This window comes from Podarcis muralis, chromosome 4 (genome assembly GCF_964188315.1).
Source record: "Podarcis muralis chromosome 4, rPodMur119.hap1.1, whole genome shotgun sequence".
Classification (NCBI taxonomy): Eukaryota; Metazoa; Chordata; class Lepidosauria; order Squamata; family Lacertidae; genus Podarcis; species Podarcis muralis.
The window spans coordinates 65,375,833-65,394,927 of record NC_135658.1 but is presented as its reverse complement, the minus strand read 5'-3'; the positions used below and the strand labels follow the sequence as shown (position 1 = coordinate 65,394,927).

Genomic DNA, 19,095 nt, shown 5'->3' with positions numbered 1-19,095 from the left:
CAACTGACAATCAGTTCCATTTTATAATTTTTGGGCATATAAATAAAAACCTAGGGAAGTAAGAGCAGATGTGCACAACCACCCTAAGGCAACTGAACAAAAATGAATTTGTAATTATACACTTAGTGTAAGAAGGAGATGTACTATATTATTTATAACTAACTGAATTCATATAAGACTCTGCTGAGCAAGTCTAAGATCTGAAGAAAATTAACTTGCCAAAGGTTCACAGCCCTACAGACAAGCTAAAAAGTATAGCACTTTGCTGAGCGATACCCAACAATTCCAGGCACTGTCAACCACTCCTCTCTTCACCCCATGAAAAATCACAACGCTCAACGAACCCAATGAAATGGAAAGCAAAACTTCAGACATTTATAAAAAAGTTATTCTCTCATGTACAAATACAAAGATAAGAGCAACCCACTGGATCTGACCAAAGATCTGTCTAGTCCAGTATCCTATTCCCACAGTGGGCAGTCAGATGTGTCTGGGTACTCCACAAGCAAGGCAACAACCCACACCCATAGTTGCTACCTAGGCAAGGGATAGGAAAAGCGGTAATGAAAGCAGTTCCCACTTGTTATCTTCTCAACATATGTTTCTGTCTGTCTTTATCACTTCTCCCAAGTACCAGTTTATCTGAAGCATCAATAGGAGATGGCTATAGCCTTCATGTATGTTTGCAGGCTTCTCAGACACATCTGGTTGGCCACTATTGTAACTCTGCTTCAGGTTTCTGGTATCCAAAGCGGTATTCTGGCAGATGGAAAAATAGAGAGTTCGATATACAAATACAAAATTACATATCTCAGCATATTGTAGTTAAACAGGTTTCTCCTATGAAAGTTGCACCACAAATGCAGGAAATCAAACATCTGATGTCCTCCATAACAGTCCAAGCTGGTTCCTTGCTTTTGTATCAGCCTATATATTTCAGATCACTTAGGTGCTAGTATTAGAAACCAGCTATTTTTTTTAAGAAACCAGGTGATCAATCAGCTGTTATTTTTTACAGCCTTAACCTAGCAGATATTAATCCCTCTTTTTGTGCTCCAAGTCATGGTGGTTAAAGATTCTTACATGTTTACATGTGAATTTATTTTATTAACATTTGTATACTACTGCCCTTCATCCAATTATCTCAAGGCAGTTCATTGCATAAAAATGCAAGATAAAAGCACAAAATATGTAATAAAAACAACAAACCAAACCAATAACACCTCCCCACATTTAAAACACTATGGTATGTTAGTCAGCCAAAGGCCTTGTTGAAGAGGAATGCTTTTGCTTGGCACCTAAAGATGTATAATGAAAGTGCCAGCCAAACCTCCCTTGGGAGAGCATTCCACAAATGGGGAGCCAGCACAGAAAAGGCCCTGTTGTCACCCTATGGACCTTTTGTGGAGGAGGCACCCAAAAAAGAGATTAAATCCACTGCAACAATTTTGAGCACAGTGCTACAGAATGGCAACGCTTCTGATTTAATATGTTATTAAGAATACAGTTTTCCTTACAATTTGCCGCACTATTGCCAAACTATCACTCTCACAATTTGGACACCTAGGTAAGTTGGGTTTTTTTTTTTTGGGGGGGGGGGAGGTTAAACCCCAGGCTAATTTACTCTAATCAGCCTTTTATCTCATGCCACAGCAAAGAACTAAGACCCTATAAAGAACACCCTGAACCCACCGAATGACCGATATCGTGGCTCTCTACACTTTAAAAAACCGTTCGCGGTAGGTAAGCACGGACCAAGGAAAGGATGACCAGGGTGGGGGCAGCACCCCAACCCACTCCCAAATACGAAACCGAAGTGTGTGACAGTATAATAACTGCGGGTAGTTTTAAGCGTGGCAGAGAAAGCGGGATGTCGCTTCTCGGGACAGGGCGGCTTAACGGGACGGGGGGGGCAGGGGGGGGATTCGGCTTCAGATCCAGAAAAGGTGGAGGGGAAGGTGCAGCTCCCTTTCTCTCAACAGAATCCACTGGGGGGACGGACACCCCCCGCCCGTCCGCCCTCGACCTTCTTCCCACCTCAGCCCTGGGGGGAGTCTCGGCCGCGGCAGGCCCGGGAAGGAGGGGGCGGCGTCCCGAGACACTTGCCTCACCACACTTGCCTCTTCCAGGTCGCGGCGTCTCTCAGCCTCCTCGCCCGCCCGCTCGCTCGCTCGCCCAGCCACTGCAGCTGCCGCTTCTCCGACAGGACCTGCCTCCGCCTCCGCCCTCCTTCCTCCTCGGAGCGCCCACCTCGAGGCTTCTTCCAGGCCCCGCGGCGGGAGGAGGAGGAGGAGAGAGAGCGAGAAACAGAAAGGAGGAAGCGCCCTTCTCCACCGGCCAGGCCTACCTACCTCGCCCACCCCGGCCCAGGCGTAAGGGCCGGGCCAAGTGCCCCGGAAGTAAAGGGGCGGGGAAGGAGCGAATGCCGACGCTTCCCTGGCGACCCTCGCGGGGCCCGGAGGAATCCCTCTTGCCCCGCCATGCGCGCCTCCTCCTTCCCCGCTTCGTTAAAATAAAAGAGACGCAGCCGTATATTCTGGCATTCTTCACATATATATGTACACACACGAAGCAGTGCATTTCTTTCTTCCCTTAGTATTGTTTCTTCTGACCGCCTTTTGGGTGTGGGACTCGGGACAGCCTTTGTAATTTTTATTTTTTTTAATGCCTCGAAATTGTATTTACCCGGAAAGGCGGCCTAGAAATACTTGACGGTAAAACAGACATAAACATAAAAAGGGCGTTAAACTCCACATGGCGCACTACTTAGGCTGACTGTGGGTTAATTGCAGGTGTGTAGAGGTAGGCTGTTTTCCCCCAAACCTGGTTCTTTCCCCCCTCAGCTGTTTTTGGACTACAGCTCCCATCATCCCTAGTTAGCAGGAACAGTGGTCAGGGATGATGGGAATTGTAATCTAAAAAACAGCTGGAGACCCAAATTGGGGAAACGCTGCCTGGCTACTCTGAGGAGAGAAAATGCGCTTTTTATACATGCCGAAAAGGTACTCCAGTCACATAGCCCAAGGCAGGCTTGGCGTTCAGATTCTGCTCCACAGCTGAGCCTTGACTGATGAAGCAGCCCTTCCCTTGTTTAGCAGGAATCTCCCATTCTCATCCTTGCTTAATTTAGGAAGCAAAAATAAAGTACTCTTTCACAGCTGTATCGATAAGGAGACTTGGAGAACTAAAAATGTTCTGAGACATTTCCCTTTAGCAACATCAAAAGGGTACTGGCCTACTATGGATTTCAGAACTTTCACTGTATCTTTTTAAAAATAATATTAGAGTTTAATGCTATGCATACTTGCATGGGAATGAATCCCACAAAACTCAATAGGACTTTTATCCAAAAAACATTGAACTGTAATTTCAATTAGTTTCCCTAAAATTGTTCACATGGGAATAATAAATCTCACTTTCCCTAATGTACAAATGGGACTGCAAAATCATTGTATTATCTATAATCTATATATCCAATAGCTAGCATGTGGGCTAGGAACCACAAATTCACAAGTGTTCAACTACTTAGGAATTGGAACAAGTCATAAGATACAGGAAAAGTATAGTAGTTAAGCTTGGAAAATATCTGGGCAGTGCAAAGGTATTGCATAGGAACACAGAAAGCAGCCTTATACCGAGTTACGTGGCTCAGCCCGAGCACACTGAGTGGTAAACCTGAAACACGGTTTCAGATGGGACATTCCCAGCTCACTTGGAGGTGCTGGGAATTGAAAATAGGACGTTCTACATACCAAACAAGTGCTCTAAGGTTTCACCTACACAAGATAATGCAATTTATGTCCACAATGCTGTTCCAAATTTAGTTTTTCTCTTTCCTTTAATAGGCTAATCTCTGAGCTAATTCTCATGCATTTACTTTTCCTGTTCACATCCTTTTGGATTTGCATGTTCAGATTTTTTTGTGGCTAAATAACTGTTCAAAATGAGAGGGACGCGGGTGGCGCTGTGGGTAAAAGCCTCAGCGCCTAGGGCTTGCCGATCGAAAGGTCGGCGGTTCGAATCCCCGCGGCGGGGTGCGCTCCCGTCACTCGGTCCCAGCGCCTGCCAACCTAGCAGTTCGAAAGCACCCCCGGGTGCAAGTAGATAAATAGGGACCACTTACTGGCGGGAAGGTAAACGGCGTTTCCGTGTGCTGCGCTGGCTCGCCAGATGCAGCTTTGTCACGCTGGCCACGTGACCCGGAAGTGTCTCCGGACAGCGCTGGCCCCCGGCCTCTTGAGTGAGATGGGCACACAACCCCAGAGTCTGTCAAGACTGGCCCGTACGGGCAGGGGTACCTTTACCTTAACTGTTCAAAATATTACATGTGTGTCATTCAACTCATATACACAGTTGGCACAACATCCTAAATTATGAGACCCAGGGAGCAAACACAGCAAAGACTTGTGGCACCTTAAAGATTAGCAAATTAGATGTGGCATAAGTCTTCACGGGCTGGAGCCCACTTCAATACATGTAGTAAGTGTGGTAGTTATATATCCTCTGAATGCAAAATGGAAGGCGTATTAAGGAATGCAGTTAATGGGTTAATTCCACTAGCGAGGAAGGAGCTGACTTACTCCTGAGATGCACCTTGTTGAATCTCATGGCTTACTTATCAGTGTTGGTTTGGGGTCAGTTGTTATCAGAAAAGGGTGGGTCGCTGCAGAACTGTAGTTACCTAAACACTTTGAGAAGAACTTGTCTGAGAAGACTTAGGAGAATTGCCAGACTTCAGGACTCCAAAATCTAAGCTGTTGCATGACTGTGTGCATCAGAACTCATACCTATTGATAGCTTTATCCTTCATTAATGTGTCTGTAGAGTAAGTAATAGAAGCCTGCCTGGAACCCTGGGAAGCTACTACCAGTTAGTGTCTAGACCATACGGACTGAAATAAATACTGTGGTCTGACTGAGTATAATGTAGCTTCAGAAGGTCATATCCAAGGCTGTTGTGCAAGATCAGAATCACCACATGCACCCTGTCGTGTCTCTATAAAACTTTTTTAAGGGAGCAACAAGTTATTCAATAATGAAACTGTCTGAACAATAGAGTATTTTTTATAAAAATGCATGAATCACAGCAGGCCTTATCTTAGGATTCCTCCTTGTGTGTAAAAGTTTGAGAAATACATTTCTAAAAAATGATGTCTGCTGCCACAAGCAATTTTTGTAACTTTCTGAATTAAAAATAATTTGTGCTTTTAAAAATCTGCTATAGACTCGGACAGTGTAGTCTATTTAAGAATCAACTGTGCTTGCATTTGGCTTTCATATGTTAAGTTGCTTTTGATTTATAGAAACTATCAATTTTTCTTGTAGTAAACCTTGAGTTCTTGGTATTTCATGTAAAAGAGTTTTATGTCAAACCTTTCCCCTTGCATCTTTGGAGAAACTGTTTATTAAGCGTTTCAACACCTGAATACAAATACATTTTACCTGCAGAAAATGCTGTGTCATTAATCTGCCATAACTAAATACATCAACCACCACCACAATATGATTAAGTTCTTTATTGTTTATGAGGAAAACTGCAGAATTAACTTGGAAGAACACCATACCATGCTACCACATACTGCACAGTCACCAAGGAAGTATTTTTTGCTGAATGACATCAACATAAATATTGTAAGCATTTGGGTATATTATCACATAGCTTCAATAACTACTTTAATTTCTCAATACGTGCCCATTTTTAGAGTCACGAGAACAAAGCTACATTACATTTCAACACCCCCAACATATAAAAGTTTCCCATTTCTTTAGCTCCAACAGAATTGTCTTTTTTGTTGTTGTAAAGAACGGGACAGAGTTGTCCTCTAGGCAGCATAGAATACAGCATAAAAGGTAAGAAGAGTTCACCAAAAGTTGAAATTCCTTGTGCACAATCCAGGCTAAACTAAACACTCTTAAGGTTGATCGATTTCAAATTCAAGAGAAATTTAAGTGCTTGACTTGCCCTTTGGAACAGACGGATCTCAAAATGCTTAACTAGGCTGAATTATGCCCTTCATACATTATACAGAACATCTATGCATTCTCAACAAGAGCTTTCTTCATATACAATTGCAGAGTGAGAGAGGCTGATAAGACTATAGTGTTGCAGGAGTACGACTTTCAGCACTTGTGGCTATGTACCTTATAATATCTTGTTGCCCATGTATATATACTGTTTGCTGTTGATTATATGAAGCTGAGTTGTTGGATATTAGAGAATCCCATGAATGAAAACCACCTGGTATTGATAACAGACACTGAATCTTGAACATTAACATATCATCATCCTGGACCCCATGATACAGTTACTTCTACAATAATATAATACATGTAATGATAAAACTTTCCCCCACAGACAGTTAAAATTAAATACAGTGTGATAAGCTTTTGCTAATTCCATTTTAGCACTATATTAGTGGTAGCTCCAATTCAGTGCCAACTCAGTTACCGACAGATCAAAAAGTACTACAAATAAAATTGTTATGTGCCATATTTTAATGAGTGGTAATTCAAATGTTCCACTGTCTGCAAGAAAATCTATTGGATTCCAGCAGTTGCATATTTTTTCCAAGCCTTCTCAGTTATTGATTTGCAATAAAGACACCTATAATAAATGGCATTTTAAAAAATGACTTTTTCCCAAGAGGAAAAAACCACAAACAAACTGAAAGGCAAACACAGGAACAGCCATTTCATTTTAATGTGCATTTTTACATACACACACACAATCCTGATAGCTCAATGACAAAACTAAAAGAATCGTTTTAAAATAAATTTTACTGACTCACTTGGGAGCCCACTGATAATATATTTATTTATATATATATACGTATATGTTTAATAACCATGTTTTCTTAGCAGCTAAAAGCTCAATTATAAAAAAGCTCCCACAAATATTCCCTGAAACCACTCAAACTGAAGTTTCCACTCCTGACCAAAATGACTACTTGCTCATCAATGCACATGGGAAGACAGTAAATTCAGTGCAGAGGAACATGATATCCAATGTTGAGGACTGCAGCAGCTTCTTAAAATGAATGAGCTCTTGTTTGACCAACAGCAGCGTTGGAAGTGTCTATATTCTCCCAAATAACGCCCTCTGTCAATCAGAAAAATAGACTGAGTGAGTTTACGTAAATCCAATGTTTTATTTGCAGATTATTATGTTAAATTGTTCAGATTTCCAAATTATTATACTGCATTTAATTGTTCTGATCTTCACTTTCAACCTCTCAAGGCTTAAATGCATAACATTGTGCCAATCTTCAAGAAAGGAGACCCCTCAGACCCTCATAATTATAGACCCATTAGCCTTTTGGATGTGGCCTCCAAATTATACTCATGCTATCTACTAAATAAAATTCAGGAATGGGATAGTAAACAATCCATCATCCAACACCCAACAGCTTTGAGCACATTAGATGGTTTTAAACACACCCACAACAAAAAACCATTTCCCTTTTCCAAAGTACTGTTCACATGTTTAGTGAACCCATGAATGAGGCTGTCCTGTCTAGCAACGCTCCTGACATCTCTCTCTGGCCACAGCCCATGATACCAATGTGTTCGGCAGAACAAATAAAAGGGACACTGTGCATATAAGAGAAGGGTTTCCCAAACTTTGGTCTCCAGCAGTTTTTGGACTACAGTTCCCATCATCCCTGACTACTGGTCCTGGTAGCTAGGGATGGTGGGAGTTGTAGTCCAAAAACAGCTGGACAGCCAAGTATGGGAAACCCTGATATAGAGGGACAGGCCAGTATTATCCAATTCAGCCCTGCTCCCCACTCACATGCTCACTAAAAGCACAAACAATACTTCTGAAGAGGGCTCATGAGTCCTGGTTTTCTTTTCAGTTGTGTGACAGTCAGAAGGCGATACAAACACTGTCTGCAACAGGTAGCTAAACAATTGTACTTATTACTAGAATATAGTACCTTATTGCTAAGTAGTAGTGTGTTTGTCAACACAAGGTGTTGAGAGTTGTTTCCTGTCCTGGACTATTAAATCCGTCGATCAAGTTTTTATTACAATCATCTATGCTGACACTTTCACTTGATAATTTTGGGTAAGTGGCCTGGCCAGTAAAATCTAGTAGATCTTGAAGAGCCTTCCCATTATTTGAGCCATTTTGGTCCAAAGAAACACCAGGCATAATTTCATTCAATGGTGAAAACTCAGGAATAGATATAAGCTCTTCTTTTGAAGCAGGACTGTTGAAAAAAAGAGAGTGAAAACCAGGTTACTAACATGTTTGTTGCATGAAATTCATGACAATGCAAATCTCCTCAGATGATAAAAGAGTGATTTCAGCTCATCTATTTTACAGTAGGCAGATAATGAATGGCAAATAACTCAAGGTTGCAACCCTAGACAACTTACCTTGAAGAAAGCACTATTTGACACAGTAGGAATTGCTTCTGAGTAAACATGCATAGGATCAGGCTGCAGAATGCATTTTGCTCCTTTGTACACCATAGTTAAGAGCATCAAATATTGGTTCACAGATGCCCGTGGAAGGGAAGGAATGACAAAAAAAATTGGAAGAAACATAGAACACAGCATGTTTCATTAAAGGATAAATGAAACTTTCAAATTATTAGGGCCAGGATACAAATTACTTTAGGTATTTATTTGTGCAAATTCAGCAAATTTAAAATAATAGTATTTTTTTGAGAAGCATATCCCTAAACCATATCATACAAAAACACTAATCTAAAGCAGCAGCAGGCACATGTAACAAATTGTGTGGTTCTTTGGATCCTGACTAAGATTATTTTTAAATGGTTATGTACCTCACATCCATAGACTGAACTTCATCTGTTGAATCATCAATGCTATTTGATTTCCCATCCATTGGGTTCAGCTGAATAAGGCCCATAAGTGGCTTAAGTCCATTAGAAAATACATCATGAGGGAAAGAGTCAGACACAGCACATCCCAGGCCTTTATCATCTTTGCAGCTTGTTAGTCCATTCATTTCTATGAAAAGGATGTCATGAGGAAATGTGATTGTAAAAGCAACAAGACAAGAAGTCATTGGTGAAAGCGAGCCACATATTTATTCCTACCCTTAATGCAGGATTTGTTCTCTAGGGAATGCAATTAAATATTACTGCCTGAAAGATGAAAATATGCAAGCTTGAAGTTTCACATGGGAAGCCTGAGATGTTGCAATTCAGTATGTGAGAGCTCTGAAGGTTCTCCACCAATAGGCAGGGGAAAAGAGGAAATCACATCTAGTAAAGGTGGCAGCCAGCTGCTTTCCTCATTATTGGGTTATAGAAAACTAAGATATTCAGAGTAAACCCACTGAAATCAATGGAATTAAGTCCAATAATTCCAATGGGTCTACTCCAGGTACAACTTTGCTGGCTATCTGCCATGTCTAGTAGCTTATTTTCCCATCCCCCCCCCCTTTCAACGGGGGAACTTGTAGAAAAATAGTCACTAAGAATAAAAGTGGGGGAAACAATCAATAGTTGGAAAAGGATAGAGAGCAGTTGTGTGTTATTTTTATCCCCTGTATTGTCTTTTTGGGCTGTGCATGTGATAAACGGAGCCATACCAGAGTGAAGGCATTCTCTTCTATTCCACCCCACGTCAGTTTCAGTCTATCGGTTAGCTTTTCTAGTAAGGCTGTCTCCCACACCACTTGATACCAGTGTTCCATGTTTATTCCTGACAAGTCCCTCCAGTGCCTGGGTATGATGTTTCTGGCTACTGAGAGTGGGTGGGTTATGAGCTCTTTACAGTGTGAGTGGCATGCCCACTCAAGCTAACTTATGAGGTTTAATATTAAGAAGAAGTAAAACAATGTAAATAGCAAAACTAGCAAAGACACATGAGAAGCAGGCCAAAATGACTATGTGTCTGCCAGAATAATACTATGGGCAGGCCAAACGCTTGCACTTTCAGGAAGTATTGCCAAAAATAGGAACAATCTAGCAGGTTTCACTGAAGCATGGATTTTGGAAGGCAATCAATACATAATTTAATACCAATACAGTGTTGTTTTTTACCTGCTTGATTGATAGCAGTTGGCTTTGGCTGTTTGTCCAGATTTAAAGATGATGGCACATCCAGCTGAATGTCTTCCTTCTGTATCAAACATGTAAAATTCACTAACTGCAGACCTTTCCAGAGGCGCAGCTGAACATTTATATCTTACCAGCTATACTTTGCTCAAAATGTTTTATATATACCCCCACAAAGCTTGTAACAAAACAGTCTTAATCTCTTATTGTAGCATTCTCTATAAACTTCAAGGAAGCAGACATAGGGAAAACAATGGCTGCAGAAGGAGATGGGTGAGAACTTCCAGCAAGATCCTTATATCATGTCTGTATTATCCGCTCCAGGGAGGGAAAGGTAAGCTGTCTCTAAGCCCTTGTACCAACACTAGTTCCCTGGGAACCTCAGATCTTTACTATGGGCACTGCAGGTTGGTATCTATGCAGATCAGAGATGCCCTGCCCATGTGCCAGATTCACTGACAATTTTTTTTTTTTAAGCAAAGCTCAATCAAGGTGCTCTGTGGGAAAGGAGGAGGTGGCAAGGGTTTAAAATAGCTACAGGCCCTGTTTTTTCTCTCTCATGTCGCTTGGACTAATAACTGCAGAAGCAACAGCCATTTGATCCAGGTAGTTCCTCCCTTCACCAATCAGGCTTGTGAGGATAACAAGCAAAATGTACCCCAGCCAGCTCTTCAGTTATTTGTACAGTAGTACTAATTGCTTTGGTCTTTGACCATTACTCTTGAAGAGCCTATCATTTAACCAAGTATGTAGAATAAAGTAGGAGCAGTAAGCGATTAAGAGTCAAACTACATGTTACGTCCAGTTATGTGTTTCTTCCTGCCCTGTTCTGTCTGTGTTACTGAAAAGTAGCCAAAAGTGGCTGCAGCTGAGAAAAAGCAGAATGGGAGGGAGGAGGGGACAGCTCAAATACTTCTGTTCCTGCTGTTTACATTCCCAAAATGCCCTCTCTAAGTTGCTTTCCTCCATGTAGCAGCGGAGGTAAATGCTGCATGAACTGTGTACTTTGGAACTAAGATAGAAGGCAAAATACACTTGTTTTTATCTCTCCCCCTTAGAGGCATTAAGAAAGGTAGTATTTGCCATTATGTTGCCCCATGTTTGCACATATTTAGTTTCTTCTGCTGTTTATATGAGAGAGAAACAATTGTGACCCTTCTAAGAGGGCCCAAAGTGGCCAATTATATTACAAATTAAGATTAATCTTCAGATTTCTGGGGCAATGGCATTTATTGTGTGTTGAACTACATAATTCTACACTTCCAAGGAAAGGAAGGAAATTCTGTTCCACACCTTGATTTCTGGTGTTTCGCTTTTTCTTGTCCTTTTCATTATTTCATCTATTCTCTGAAAAGAAAAAGGAAATGATTATGTTGTTTATTATCCTTTGCCTTCCAAAACTGAAAGTGCTAAGCTAACTGAGATTGCATCAATATATAGCACAGAAGAAATATCTCCCCATTCTACAGACATGTGAGGCTCAAATAAGGTAATAAATCTTGGGCTGGCCACATAAGGCAATGTCACCAAGTCATATTTCTGAATCACTGCTGTTAGAATCTTCCAATATGGATCTCTTTAATATGGTTCATCTATGTAATGAAAATGCAATGGCAAGTCACCAGTGCCAGCAATTTCATACCATCTGATTAAACACAATTTCATACCATCTGATTAAACACAATTGCCATACATGTAACAGAGTAAATCTCTTTTAACTCTGCTTTTGTTAGAGTAGCTTTTCCCAACCAACTTTGGGTCCCCAGATGGTGTTGGACTACAATTCCCATCATCCCTAGCTAGCAAGCTAGTAGTCAGAAATGAGGAGAGTTGTAGTCCAGCAACATATGGGGACCCAAGTTGGAAAAGGCGAGACTGTGTAGGATTATTACAGCCTTACTAACCATGATCCTATACAGAAAGGTTGCAACTGGTAGGCAGATCCCATGCATACCAATTGGCTGCTCCCAAATCTTAAGGGTTAAATATGAAGAGGATAATAATTTTGAACAGAATTTATAATGAACAATTACATTTGACATTAGGAGCTCAACTACATCACCAAGCTTTTCTCTTGTCTAGGACACCTTTAATTTAGAGATGCATTGGATAAACCTTATGAGGACAAAAGTAACAATGCTGTCACCCGTGATATGGACAAATTCTCTACCTTCTTTCGCTCCAGTCTTTCTTGCTCTATCTGCTGCATGATTTGTTCCCTTTCCAGACGCAGATGCTCAGCCGCCTCCCGGGCCTTCGCTTCTGCTGCTTCTTTCTAATTAAACACACATAAGCCACCCAAAAAATAAACCACCTTATTCATTCCATCACAGACAACTTTCCAGACTCCAGAAAATGTGAGTGGACAGTATTTTCCTAAAATGTAGCACCAAAGCTTTCTGCTAGGGTTTTGTGTCTGTGAGAGATATTTTTTCCTGAATGGTTGTGGTTCCACTCATCTTCCCATGTGGATCTGCTGGACTGGAGTGGACGTAGACTAGCTAGTGCCACCTGTTCCCAGAAAGGTATAAGAACACAGGGAGCTGCCTTCTCGCAATTTAGAGCGCTAGTCGAATTACTTCAGTATTGTCTATACTGACCTAGAGGTGGCTGTGATTGAATCTGAGAAATTTGACATGCAAAGCACATGCTCAACTACTGAGCTATGACAATTCCCAGGTGGCCCTGCAAACCCACCTGGAAAAGGGATTTAAACATGCTCTAAGCAGTACAAAGCCCATCCATACAGATGGAATTGTAGTTAAAAGTCAAAGAGCTAACAGATCTAAGTCAGGACATATAGTTAGCATTTAGCATGTATGTCATTTTAAAGGGCAGTAACTATAGGCACCTGAGGTTTAACACGTTCTACATAATGTGTGACATGCTTAATAATGCTGGACTTAGATCAATGGCAGAGGACATGTCTTGCATACAGATGTCTGCATTTTAAACCCCAAAGTATTGAAATGATAATGGATCAAGGGAGACGGATAATGGAAAGATCTGTACATGAGACTTCCAGGAAACCAAGAGCAGTTTAGAGATATGCCAGTGGTCTGACTCTGAATAAAAAGTAACAATGTATGTTCATCTATGATAAACCTACAGAAGCATTACGTACCACATTTCTGCTTTTTACAAAACATAATTATTATTCTGAAATATTAGGCTCTATCTTGAAAAGGGCTGCATAGTCAAAACACTTCTTAAATAATACGTATGGTCTTCTACCTCCAAAAGGCCATACCTGCATCTCAATCATAGCTTGCAATTCCTTTTCTTGTTTTTCCCTTAGCAGGATTTCTTCTTCGGCTCTCCTCCTAGCTTCCTCCTCCGCTGCTCTCCTAGCTTCTTCCTCTTTACGCCTTCTTTCCTCCTCTCTCTTGCGAGCCTCTTCCTCCTGGCGAATCCTCTCTTCCTCTTCCTTTCTTTTCAGCTCTTCTCTCTCTAGCCTGCAAAGCCACAGAAATACTTATTTTAGGACTGGCAGAGGGAGCTATACCTTGCATAACACTTACATATTGCACAGAATTGTGTACTTTTGTCATGTTTCCTTGGAAAATGGGAGATGTGCCCTAAATTTTGGGAAATCATGGATATGGACTCACTATAGTTTAGATAAGTTAACTAATTCATTCCCTGTTAACTTCTCTCTGAAATTGAAACTAATTAAAAGGTCTCTTAACAGCAGCAATGAGAAGCTGTCCAAGTGTGTGCTGTTATTAACGGAGAAGTGGGGATGGGGTAGGGAAAATACCTTTCACGTTCTTCTCTCTCCTGCTTTTCTTTTTCCTCTTGTTCTTTCTGGAGACGAGCTTGGCGCCTCTTCTCTGCTAAAATCCTTGTAGCTTCTTCGGCATCAGTAGTTCCTGCTGCAAGTTTCCCTAAACAATTTGTTGTTCCGGTTAAAACATTATAGACTGCAGCCCAGGAAACACTGGGCAACCTAAACGTTCAGTGGAATTTCACTTCACTTCATTTCTTTAAAGCATTTATAAACCGCTTCATATTCAGAAAAAGACAAAACCTCAAAACAATCAGGAGACAATCAGGTCTTGTATCCACAGCAGTGACCAGAAGAGGAACGACTGCTGGGAGGAGTGTAGAAAGAAGAAACGCCATGGTGCAGCTGGAGCAGCAGAACCAGATGCCTTCATCTGCCCCAGCTGTAACAAAACATGTCTCTCCTATATTGGTCTCTACAGCCACAGCAGGCACTGTGACTTTCAAATGGTTTGACTTCATCCCTGAAGACGCACTCACTCATCCATTGTCTCCCAAGACAGACGGATGCCAACTAATATAATGTCATTCATTACATGTGTTAATGTCATGTGTGTAAAGCACAGGATTTGATGGACATAGTTAAAGTTGTACTAATAAGTGGCTCCAAATTAGTAAGCAGAGAAGAATATCAAGGTAGTTGTATCAAAGTGAAATGAACAACAGCTCTTTCCCCCCCCGGAAACTACCTCAATTAGTTGTATAAATTAATCCTTTGTTTCACTGTTTAAAAGAAAACATTCATATAGTATTTCTAATTGTACCTGCAATTCATGTTATCTTCAGTAAAGCAGGACATGTTATTGTACTGAGAGAGGTTGACACCACAGCAAAAAAAAGCACAAGAAATATCGAGGAATTGATGTCTGGCTTCTCAATATGTTTTGCTTACCAATGGCCCAATACAGTGGTGCCTCGCAAGACGAAATTAATCCGTTCCGCGAGTCTCTTCGTCTTGCGGTTTTTTCGTCTTGCGAAGCACGGCTATTAGCGGCTTAGCAGATATTAACGGCTTAGCGGCTTTAAGAAAAAGGAAACAAACTCGCAAGAACTCGCAAGACGTTTCGTCTTGCGAAGCAAGCCCATAGGGAAATTCGTCTTGCGGAACGACTCAAAAAACGGAAAACCCTTTCGTCTAGCGAGTTTTTCGTCTTGCGAGGCATTCGTCTTGCGGGGCACCACTGTAGTTTATTCTTGACATTATACCTACTACTAGACCTAACTGAATATTCTATGAAGACTTCCTAAGATAAAGGCATTTATGGCATCCTCTGGATCAGTACCAAATTTCCTTTGCCACAAAGATGGAAATGATGGAACTAGTTATTTGATATATAAGGAGTTAAGAGGTATTACAGCAGAAGCAAAAGCAAAAAGGCAAAAGCAAAAAAGGCACACCTTCACTGCTTTCGGTCTTTCCTGCAGAAGGCAGAGATTTTTCAGCTAGATGTTGGCTTACAGCCTCTTCACCAGGTGACCCTTGGTTTTTCTGACCAGCAGTCTCCCTTTGCTGGTCTTTAGGCTTTTCTGCCCTTTTCTTAGGCGTTTCTTGGTTGAGATTTGAAGTGGCACGGTGTTTCACAGGAGAAGCCGGATACTGTTTAGTAGTTTTGGGAGACTGTGGGTAAGTCTTCGTAAGTGTTCTAAAAATAAATTCAAATAAATAATTCAATACTGTATTACCAACAGATCCCAGGAAGGACAGGTCAATTGTTAACTGATCTTAACCTTGGTTGATTTCTCCCACTTCCCCACTCTTTGCCCTTTTATTTTTATTTTATTTTAAAGCTGCAAACATAATAGAGTATGAGGATTAAGTTTGCAAACTGTCTGTTCTTAGGCAAAACAGGACTGTGACCAAAAACATTCGGAAGAAACAAATCATGCGCCAGGCAGAAAAATTAGTCTGTTAAAAAAACAGGGAGAGAGAAATTGTGCCAACTGGGATTAACAGCAAATCCATTTCATACTTGTTCACACAAATTACACTGTCATGAGGCAATGTGGTAGGCTCACAAAACATGAAAATACTTGAAGCATTACTCCAGGGGGGAAATTGAGTCTATGGCAAACATACCCTGGGCTTGTATCAATATAGAAGTTTATCTCATCTTGTTTGTGTGAGAATATGTCCTAACAATTAAGCAAAGACACTACTGCACATTTTCTGTGGTCTATATTGAGTTCAGTATTTTCCAGGTCAATTCTATCCAGTGATGCAGACTGATCAATGAACTGTTGTACTGCAGTATTACATTTTGTGCTTGTTTTGCTGTTGTTATCTGTCTGTTGAAATAATTTAAAGAGGGAGACACTGTAGAATACATTTAAAGAACTTCTGAATTTATATTATCTGTTTTTGACTGGGAACACAGTTTGGGACATTTACTATTTTAAAGTAACCAGTATCTACTTTTAAGTGAGATTTGATTTTTTTTTTGCCCAGTCAGCTGATTCTATAGATTTTTGTAGACACCACCCTATTACTAAATATCTATACCACTTTCTGACTCAGCTCTAATTTCAGGCAGATAAACTTCTTTGTCCCTTTTGTCCTCTAGTCAGCATTTCTTGGTTTCCTATTAACCCTTTATTTCCTGTTTATGAACCTTTTGGCCATATACATCTTTCTCTCCATTTTACTTTTTTCTTTACTATGCTATTCGCTTTATCAAAGCGCTTCTTGCAGGAACATAATAGCTTGTTCACCTTGCTTATGTATGCGCTATTTCTCTCTCTTCCAAACAAAATTGCCTTGGAAAATAACCTTTACAAATTTTGTGAGGATCTAAAGGCACTGCCAGTTCAATGTATCCAGCAGGAATGTTAGTCAGTCTGCCGTTCAACAGCAGCGGCAGCAGCAACACTCTCATGCAATGCTCTATTGCCAGTTAGTTTTGATAGGCACTTTTGAGAGGACATCCAAGCAAGCTCTGCCTTATATGCCCTCAGTGGCAACATTCCAGCTGTTGGCCACTTTAAACCCTTACGTGACTACCCTCTAACTGGTTCCACATCCATAGAATTGGCTATTCCTTACTTCTGCTGCTTTTATGCTCTTCCCCTCCATCTGATGTAGGCGATGATCCTAAGCTAGTACAGTGGTACCTTGGGTTACATACGCTTCAGGTTACAGACGCTTCAGGTTACAGACTCCACTAACCCAGAAATATTACCTTGGGTTAAGAACTTTGCTTCGGGATGAGAACAGAAATCGCACGGCAGCGGGAAGCCCCATTAGCTAAAGTGGTGCTTCAGGTTAAGAACAGTTTCAGGTTAAGAACAGACCTCCAGAACGAATTAAATTCTTAACCTGAGGTACCACTGTAATAACTTCAGCTACCATTATTTTCTGTGATATAGTTGGACTGGGTGCATTAAATCAGTGGTTTTACAACCAATTAAGGGTACAATCAGAAAAATAAATTTGTTGTAGATTTTAACAGTCCTTCTCAGCGAACATTTTTTAACCCAGGCCAGACTCCAAAAGTTTGTGGGTCCTAGACAGGCCATGCTCAGCAACCCACCCACCCCCTCACCCAGTGTCAACCAACCCACCACTACTTGTCCTCTCTTGCCTGGCAGTGCATTTGCTCACAAGTTTACATAGCAGTGGCTGGTTCATTACTAAGTCACATGATTGCAAGGAGAGGATGGAGCAGCACTCATTTTCTGCTCACAGGCGCTAGGCCATGACACAACTTTGCCAGGTACACCTGCAACCAAGCCCATGTGAGCAGGATGGGGCGGCTGACAGCCTCCTCATCTCATGCATAAGCAGGTTTACCCAGTGGTGGCAGTGGCCTGTGACGGACTGCCAGCAGGTAAACTGATGAAGGAGTGGCGCCATGAGTAACTGTCCAAAGTGTTCTGAGCCATTGGAAGTGAGTGGCTGTTCCCAGAAAAGTGTCAGTTCTATTGCTAACAGACAAATGTAATCAAGCTAAGTGACGAATCTTGCTTACTCATCTATGCCCTCTAAATATAATAAGACACTTTATTGGCAACCTAGGCATCTCTAAAGAATTTAGGCCAGGATTGACTTGGGAAATATTCCGTAGCAACAGATGTTCAACATGCTGCAGAACAAAAGAAAAAGAAAAAAGTGATTCAACATGATTAGAATCCTGTGTTCAGGAAATTGCTGGTTTCCTCTTCAGATATATTATGATAATGAAACTGATGACTTTAAGACTGGCATTTTTCTCTTGAAAACTGCCTATGCCCTCCCTTCTTTCCCCTGCATCAGACTGCTCATTGAGGCAGAGGGGAAACTGCATTCTGATGAATTCCGTCCCTAATTCTCCCACTGGCTGCTTTAGGGACAAAGGGAAGGCTGAAGCGACTGTGAGGGAGGATGGGGAAAAGGGGGGCCAATCAGATTTTGCTGAATTGTCTTACTTAGGAGTTGCAGGTGAACCCGATCGCTTGGACATGGCTGCTGGAGAATCAGATCTTCTAAGAGGAGATCCCAAACCAGATGATGTGCCAGGGGTTGTGGGCCGCTTCTCTTTCTTTTTCTTCTCATTCTTAAAAAAGAAGACAACGAAAGACAGGTACTTTTGGCATCTGATGAAACAGATTTAGCACAGATACCCACAAACAGACTTGTATGTACAAACCAAAATTGTATTTTAATTTTTTTAAACAAGCATTGTGAAAGCTTGCAACATTTCCCCCCCTATGGCCATCAAAGCTCCACTAAATCTTTATATATACACACAAATATAATATACAATATATATATTAGATAATCAAAATACTGCAGTGGCAAAGTAGTTCAGTTAAGTGCCCTTGCATAGAGTTCTCTCAGGGTATTTTACAAGCAGTGGTCAAGTTCCAAAGTATCATATAGATACCCAAGCAGGGCAAGCTGCTTTTGAAATTGAGCAGAATTTTTAAAAGCCGTTTGCTATTTGTGAAATGTTGGGGGTGCGGAAGTCAAACATGCTACTGGTATAGCCGCAATACTCTGAAATACAAGAGAAGATGCAGAGGAACCTTAATAAAATATATAAATCCCACCCTCCCAACTGCTGCTGTGTTTCTTGGTCAACAAAACAAACTGGAGTTATAACAAGGTTTGGGAGGAAGTATCAACTTGTGACTATTAGTAATACTTCTGCAGAATTTTTGAGGGAAGCTTAAGTTCTGGGGGATCTGAAGGTCAGAGACTTAGCATCTCACATTCTTATTTTAGTGTTTTACAAGTGAAAGCAACTTATTCCATTGCATAAGAACTTTCGAATGGTCAAGTGATATCCTCTGATGTC

The 19,095-nt window shown here is 41.1% G+C and overlaps 2 protein-coding genes across 19 annotated transcripts in view; both read right to left on the bottom strand.

Annotated features, from left to right (window-relative positions):
• BCLAF3 (BCLAF1 and THRAP3 family member 3) overlaps positions 1–2,411 on the bottom strand; it is a 34,297-nt gene extending 31,886 nt beyond the window's left edge. For 3 of the 6 annotated variants that reach the window (XM_077927463.1, XM_028727547.2, XM_028727554.2), the window contains exon 1: positions 2,107–2,345. The gene's annotated coding sequence lies outside the window, so the exon portion shown is untranslated. The other 3 variants (XM_077927464.1, XM_028727548.2, XM_028727552.2) reach the window with 2 other exon arrangements.
• Positions 2,412–5,500: 3,089 nt separating this feature from the next.
• MAP7D2 (MAP7 domain containing 2) overlaps positions 5,501–19,095 on the bottom strand; it is a 54,040-nt gene continuing 40,445 nt past the window's right edge. For 12 of the 13 annotated variants that reach the window (XM_028727535.2, XM_028727536.2, XM_028727540.2 and 9 more), the window contains 10 exons: positions 18,224–18,351; positions 15,221–15,465; positions 13,797–13,923; positions 13,287–13,491; positions 12,207–12,311; positions 11,330–11,383; positions 10,022–10,100; positions 8,795–8,981; positions 7,937–8,212; positions 5,501–7,098 (listed from right to left, as the gene is read on the bottom strand). In XM_028727535.2, coding sequence (XP_028583368.2) covers positions 7,963–8,212; positions 8,795–8,981; positions 10,022–10,100; positions 11,330–11,383; positions 12,207–12,311; positions 13,287–13,491; positions 13,797–13,923; positions 15,221–15,465; positions 18,224–18,351 — 1,380 coding nt within the window. In that variant the 3' untranslated portion in view covers positions 5,501–7,098; positions 7,937–7,962. Of the gene's footprint in view, positions 7,099–7,936; positions 8,213–8,381; positions 8,465–8,794; positions 8,982–10,021; positions 10,101–11,329; positions 11,384–12,206; positions 12,312–13,286; positions 13,492–13,796; positions 13,924–15,220; positions 15,466–18,223; positions 18,352–19,095 lie in introns of those variants that run through there. The other variant, XR_003706480.2, reaches the window with a different exon arrangement.